Source organism: Mesitornis unicolor, unplaced genomic scaffold (assembly GCF_000695765.1).
Source record: "Mesitornis unicolor isolate BGI_N332 unplaced genomic scaffold, ASM69576v1 scaffold14923, whole genome shotgun sequence".
In the NCBI taxonomy this organism is placed as follows: Eukaryota; Metazoa; Chordata; class Aves; order Mesitornithiformes; family Mesitornithidae; genus Mesitornis; species Mesitornis unicolor.
The window spans coordinates 18,578-25,647 of record NW_010176793.1 but is presented as its reverse complement, the minus strand read 5'-3'; the positions used below and the strand labels follow the sequence as shown (position 1 = coordinate 25,647).

The following is a 7,070-nucleotide window of genomic DNA, read 5'->3' as shown; positions in this document are numbered from 1 at the left end:
GCATTCAGGAATGCTCCCCATCATTCCTGTTATTTGTGCCGCACCTGTCTGCTTCTGTGTGTTCAGGTTTGCAAAAACTGCTCATTCAGAGCAACCACCTGTCCCAGCTGCCTGAGGATTTGGACAGTCTTCAGCAGCTGAAGCTGGTCCTTGTGGATGGGAACCCTATGACAGATCCTCCAACTGAAGTGTGCTGCCAGGGGACATCTTGCATCTGGGAATACTTACAGGAAAAAAGGCATAAAAAGGCCGTGAAGGCAAAGGTAGGGGTGCTAAGAAAGTCATCACAATATACATACAAAGCTGTGTTTTTAGTAATAGACACTTTGCAGAACAACCTACAGGGCACTCCATGCAACATCAAAAATGTCTTAAACCACCATTTGCAAGAGCTATGGCAGAGCAGTACTTTTACCACTGATCATGTTAAGGTAGGATATAGGGAACCATCAGGAAATACAGCACTAGACATCATTCAAAAATGCTGCAGAAGGTTGTCACTGCCCTGCCAGGTCACAGTCAGCAGGCACAGAACAGCCCTTACAGCTTGCAATGGAGCTTTCCTTCGCTCCTTGTCCAGGGGAAGGGGAATGGTTAGTGTGTCTGACACACTAACTGTCAAGACATTGCTTATAGATGAAACTCACTGCAGGTGGCTTTTTCAACTCTTGCTGACTGTAATTTGACTGCAGAGAGTTGAAGATCCATTGTGCAAACACATGGAAAAAACCTACGTTTTGTGTTGCTTGGGGATTTTTTTCCCTGCCAAAAAAGAACATCTGTCTGCATACCAGTGTGCCATGGAATTAGTCTGCTCAGGAAAAATACAGGATAAGAAGGAAGGAAAGGCAAATCCTCAGTCTTCAATTTTTCTGAACCTAAATTCTTCCTCTCTTTCTGTAATTTCTTCATGAAGCAGTGTGTTTCTCCCAAACCGTTCTTCTGAACTAAAAGATGTGTAGATGCAGACATTTACTACTCTAATCAAAGGATCTGGAGGACTACAGTGTTGTATCCTCCCTGGTAAGAAATTCCTCTTGAAAAAAAACCAACACAGAGTGAAAGAACAGTCAGGTGGCTGGCAGTCTATCTTAGCTGCAAACAACGTAGCCTAATGCAGAATAAAAGGGTTTGTCAGAGACCACAATATGCCTGGCCTTTTGCATCACGAATATCCACCAGTAATATTTTTCCACATGACTGCTTGTTTTTACTCTTCTCCTCCACGTAACCAGTGCTCTCTTTTTCAGATCCAAAGGTTGTGGCGTAGGTTGAGGGGAATGAGACCTCTCTTTGCACCGAATAATGAAAAAAAAAAAGAAAGAAAACGGAAAAGGAAAGAAAAAATAGAAGCCAGTAAAAGGATCAGAATCTATAAAGTGCAATATCTGGTGCAATGGTGTTCTTTGTTCTGAATCCCAAAGTGTTTTACATGCAGTTCTCAGAAACTTGTTTTCCCGTGAGTGAGGTACAGCCATATCTAGAAAGAAATTATCGTTGTGGCCCCACTTACTAGCAGTTATTTACTGAGTTCTGCATTCAGAAATGATCAATGCTTTGTTTGGAAATACGGAGAAGGATTCCAGGCAGTCAGAACATATGCACTTCTACCAGAACCTGCATTACCATCCTGTCTTGCAGAAGTGTAAAAAGCGGTTTTGAAAATATCTCTACTTTTGCAAAACTGTTCACTGATATTTTGACAATCTGTAGCTGTAGTATTTTGAATGACTGCAAGCTGTCAAATCCTTACTGTTATAGCTCATCTCTGATAGCTTGGTGACAGTTTGTAAAATGTCTGTGTATGACAGGCTGATTTGAAAGCAGAGAGTCTGCTGAATGCAATAATCTGCAATGATTCTGTGTCCTGGCATAACACCTTTGTTATTCAAAAGAACCATGACAAACACTCCTTACTATAATTCTAGCATGCCAAATTTATAAGCAACCATGTCTTTCCACAGCACTTTACAGATAGATGTTTGTCTTAGGCATCTGAAGTCCTTGTCTAGTTTTTATTCCATATTGTTCAGTTACTCCTTAAACCCCTCCAGAGTTTTATTTGCAGCATACATAAAGCACAGAGCTGAACTGGGACCGGTCACTGTGCAGATTCAAAATGGAGGAGTGGGTGGGAGCAGAACCTGTTAATTAGGTTAATTGGCTGGTTGGAACCCCAGTCCTGCTGTCCCTCCCCTTGTCTGAGTTGCCTCAGAGAAGGCGGTGGCATCCTGAAAGAGATGGTGAAGGCAGGGTCACTGAGACCCAGCTCTTCCTAGAGCTTCACCTCCAGGTACAGCTCTCTGAATGCTGTGGCCACACATGCATCCCGAATATGGATCTTAGTTCTGTTTGGCTCTTGAACTGGTTGATACTGAAATCTCAATAATAAGCTTTTGGCAGGAGAGAGCTGGGAGTACAGAAAAGTGGGATACCTTGGGTTTGGTTTTCCATTTTACTACGTAACTGATACCGTTTTGATTATTCAGAGGTGTTTAATAATTTTTTTGTGCCCAAAGTGAAGGCAAAGAGTAACAGAGATAAGGATAATTCGGAGACAGTCAAGGAGGAAATCACTGGAAGACAGAGATTTCCAGGAAGACTGGCAGATAAACAAGACATTTAATAGAAGTGATTTAATAAAAGCTTTTTAGTGGTATAATAGGTATGACAGAATCACAAAAGGGCAAAGGACTGAGAAGGGGATCGTGAACAAAAAGTGGAAAGGTTGCTAGCAGCGAGTCTGTATTGTGCACTGGAGCTGAGAATGAGGAACCCAGCTATGACAAAGCAAGAAACCCAAACACCGAAGCCCAGTTCAGCCAGTAAGATTACAGCAGGTACCAGACATGAAACACAGGCCAGCTGTTTTACTGAACTAGACACAGAGGTTCAAGTGGGAAAGGAGTGATTCAGAGAGGTTCTCACAGAACAGATAAAGGATCAATTTCCCAGTTGGGCCAAAGGCAGATTTGAGGAGGAAAGTCACAGGAAGGCAAGTGATTAAGAGAAGAGGTTGGTGTGCTGCAGTTAAACAGGAATGATGGTACTTCCACATCAGAATAATGCTCCTGGCTTGCATCATTGCTTGAAAGTCTCTCTTGATATCCCTGTATGAAACAGGGGCTCTTTGTTTCATTTCAGAGTTTGAGGATCTCTGTAGAAAATAGCTGATCCCACACCGCACCAAATCCCTGCTACCTCTTGCCAAGACACTCCAGTTCATCTCACATTTCTCAGAGCTGAGGGGACCAAGTGACCTTTTCAAGTGGAACGGAAACTGGAACCAGGGTCCATGGAGATCCTCAAATGAAATCATGGCTTATATGATCAAGAGGTATCAGCACAGCATGGTCAGCTGCTGCTTATAACCCTGAGCAACCAAGAGCTGAGATTTGAAGAGTCACTCAGATTGAAAGCTGAATATTGATCTGCATCTGCATGAGAGAACTTGCTGAGAGGGTTCCTATTAAATTAGGAAAGTGCCAATGAATGATCCTGTTGTGCCTCTCCTCCAGGAGATTGCTGTAGCATGTAGATATACTCAGGGCTAATTGGGCAGTACTTTATCCCTCAAGCTGCCTCAGGATTTCTCTAAGACTCCTCACTCAGTGGGCAGATCTAATATCTTTACTTCCTAAAATACCTTACCAATGAATAATCCCACGGCAGTCTTTGAGCTCACGTGTGGGTTAACATGCTCCATGACACGAGCAACTATGCCAGAGTTTGCCTCTGCGTAAGCAAATGCAATAGCATATCAAATAAGAAATTATCAAATAAAAATAGGAGGAGCCACTTACATGTCCCAAGTTGGTGCTTTTTCTAACAAGTCTTGGGCACAGAGCAGAGAGCTCTGCTCTTAGCTAGAGGCTGCCCTGTAGCTCTGAATAAAAGACACTGCTTATTTCCTTCGTCTTTAGGGTAAGGATAAGAACACCATCTTCGTCACAAGGTATTGTGATGGTTAATGGATTACTCCTGAATGCAGGAAGCATGAAGGCACTGTGGTGACTCCCACTGGCTTTCATATGCTCTAGATCAGACTTTTAGATCTGGAAGTTTGGTTTTGTGCTGCATGTCATAGAAGAGTCTGTACAGAAAGCACAGTCTGGGTAAGGCTTAAACAGCTCAGGATGAGAAGGAGCATCCCTGAAGTATCCTGAAATATTTGCATAGCCCTAGCCAGAATTCTTATGGATTGCTCTGCATTTGAAATCCTTGCTAAGGTAGCAGGATGTATCTCTGATTTAACCTATCTCAGCATTTTCCTTTCCCCTGAGACCTGCAAAGACACCAATCAACTGTTTCTTACCTTGATTTTATGCTGATTCTGTACACAGCACTTATTCACACTATGAGATGGCAGCAGGGGCCAGAGCAGAGATAGATCAGCTTCTTCTGTATTCGCCTCATTGGACTAAAATATAATCCTCAGTTGTTGGGATGCTTTCCAAATCTCACAATTAAATAGATTTAATGCATTCACACAGAGGGAAACATTTTGGGGGAGAAGAAACTAAAATTCAAAACATAGAGGTTTCAAGTATTTTCATATTAGAGGCATTTTACTTATATACACAAAGCCATAGTCACACTGCCCACCCACCCGCACTAGCGCGCACCCCAGCCACTTCCCTTCATTGGCAAACCTGCACTATGTCCACCTGAAATCATCATTGCTCTTCTGACAGTAGTCATGGCTGTGTTCATGAAGATTGAGTGTATCTAGCACTGTAACTACGGCCCAGAGAATCTGAAAGAACGTGGTATTTAATGGAATGATGTACGCATGCAGAAGTTAACAGTTTTCTGTAATTATGGCACTACTTAAAGAGCTCTCATGAGACGAGTTTACTAAAAACTGGGCAGTCTTCTAAGTCAGAGACACATAATGCTTGGTTCATGTGCTGCTTGTGAAAGGCCTCTGTGAAACCTTCAAAGTCCATCAACAGTCAAAACGAATGTTTCTTTTGTTGTCTTGATTAAAGCTTTCCAGTTGTTTCCGCTGCGATTCTGAAAGGACCCATCTTTGCATCCCCAGCTCTGCCAAGGCAGGCAGCTTTGTCAGTGCTGCTGACAACTCACTGAACCACATCCCGCAGTCTCGGCAGGATGATGGACGAAGACTGACATCCAGCTCTGAGAGTTCTTTGAATGCTGCTAAGCCTTGACAGAAAAGGACCCACCCTTCGTCAGAGATGTTGTTGTTATAACTCAAATCCAGCTTCTGTAATCTGGCTAGATGGCCATCCTGCGTCAGTAATGCTGCAAGAAATTACAGACACAAACACAACTAATACATCCTGGCAATTGCTTTAAAAGCTTTTTAAATAATACTATATTATTTAAGGCCTTTCGGCACTCAAGCAGCAAGATTCAGCTCCTCAGCAACATAAAATCACTTGCTGATGACCTCAGAAAGATCATCTTATCACAGCTGAAGGAGAATACAACACTTAAAACACAGGCAATTCAAAAGGAACAGAAATATTGGGTTAAAATTGTATGGCAACCTGAAAAGCTCTGAGTCAGTTGGAAGGAGGTTATATCAAGTGCCAATTAAAACAGGCAGACAGGGTTTACAGGAAGATTTAGAAAGAGGAAAGAAAAACTAGATGAGATTGCATGATTAAAACAGCCACCTCTCACTGTGGGTAAGTAATGGGCCTAATATACCCTAAAGGGAACTGGAATCCCTAATGTATGGCTGGCAAAGGAGACACCTATCAAGGGTGATGTTTGTAAAGTAAAAAATATTCAGGCTTCATTTCACCAGCCTTCAGAATACAGGGCCTTAATAGCTGTCACACAGCTATTGCCAATCTGAGACACTCATAACCCGTGAGTTAGGTCCACAAAATCACAAGGATGATTATAAAAGAAACAGGTTTTTAAAAGGATCTTAGAATTTATTCCTTCACTGGGTTCCCATTTCCCAGTATTTCTCAGCAGTTGCTAAGAGGTGGGCTAAAATATTTCTGTTTTAATTATCCAATAATAGTTTGACTCCAGAAACAAACAGAATGGACTGAGAGCTGCTAGTGCCTGTATTACTGCCTGTGAGCATGTACATTCCCCATAAATTACTGAACACAAAACCAACAACCAAGCACAATGAAACTCCTTAGAGCCTGAAATATCTGATATAAAAAACAGATGCAAACCCTCTATTTTCTAAGTGCTGCCTTTTTGTATTAAAACTGCTAAAAGATTCTTTGCATTTTAATCCTTTTCAGCTTTTGCACTGTGCATGTACAGGACACACAGTCCTCAGCAAAGTGAAATCCCTTTCTGGGAAAAAATACTGCTGTATTTTCCATCTTTTAATTTGATTTATGCAAAAACGTGCTCAGCCCATGGAACAAGTCCCTTCTGAATTGTGGTCTAAATATCCGGGCTCCTTGACTGCTAGTAAATACCACGTTATACGTACTTAGAAGTGCCAAATCTTCAGCCACCAAGTTACAGCTGCTCAGTCTTAACACTTGAATCTCCGTTGCAAGCTTTAGTGCTCCCAAAAGCAGCTTTAGGTTCCCACCAACGCACTTATTCCAAGAAAGGTCTAATATCTCCAGTTCAGGCAGGTGAAGGGCAGTCTCAGCTGAAAAGATTAAGACCAGCAACTTCTGCTTACTAAGAGAAAACAACGTGGCCTCAATAGACACCTCACCGGCAATTCACCTGTAAATAGGCTCCTAACAGGCTGCCTACTTGTGCTCAGAATGACTTATTTTATCCTAATAAAAGTCAGTCAAAAATATCTCATGCTTTATAAAGAATATAAGAGGGGGCTGCCTACAGAATCTTTAAGGACACTGTGGAGAGGTTTCTTGTCTTTATGTTATCAGCCTGACTTTGTCCCACTGAAGTCAATTTAGTATAACAGCTTGTTTTTAAACCATTTTATATACATTTAAAGACAACAATTTTTTGCTGTGAACTCACCATGCAAGGTGAAATGCTCTGCACTTTTTTGACAACACTGATTTCCATGATGTCACTCTTACATAATTGTAATGACATAAATATAGCAGTCTTCCTGCAGGGACCTCAGACCAGTTTAGCTT

At 41.9% G+C, this 7,070-nt stretch overlaps 2 protein-coding genes across 2 annotated transcripts in view; one reads left to right on the top strand and one right to left on the bottom strand.

Annotated features, from left to right (window-relative positions):
- Nucleotides 1-2,626, top strand: part of LRRIQ4 (leucine-rich repeats and IQ motif containing 4) — a 5,907-nt gene extending 3,281 nt beyond the window's left edge. Inside the window, exons 4-6 of the mRNA XM_010181842.1 lie at nucleotides 67-263; nucleotides 1,251-1,266; nucleotides 2,520-2,626. Of these exons, the coding sequence (XP_010180144.1) occupies nucleotides 67-263; nucleotides 1,251-1,266; nucleotides 2,520-2,626 (320 nt within the window). The remainder of the gene's footprint in view (nucleotides 1-66; nucleotides 264-1,250; nucleotides 1,267-2,519) is intronic.
- A 2,247-nt stretch (nucleotides 2,627-4,873) lies between these two features.
- Nucleotides 4,874-7,070, bottom strand: part of LRRC31 (leucine rich repeat containing 31) — an 11,665-nt gene continuing 9,468 nt past the window's right edge. Inside the window, exons 9-10 of the mRNA XM_010181838.1 lie at nucleotides 6,437-6,604; nucleotides 4,874-5,268 (exon numbers count right to left, since the gene is read on the bottom strand). Of these exons, the coding sequence (XP_010180140.1) occupies nucleotides 4,949-5,268; nucleotides 6,437-6,604 (488 nt within the window). The 3' untranslated portion in view covers nucleotides 4,874-4,948. The remainder of the gene's footprint in view (nucleotides 5,269-6,436; nucleotides 6,605-7,070) is intronic.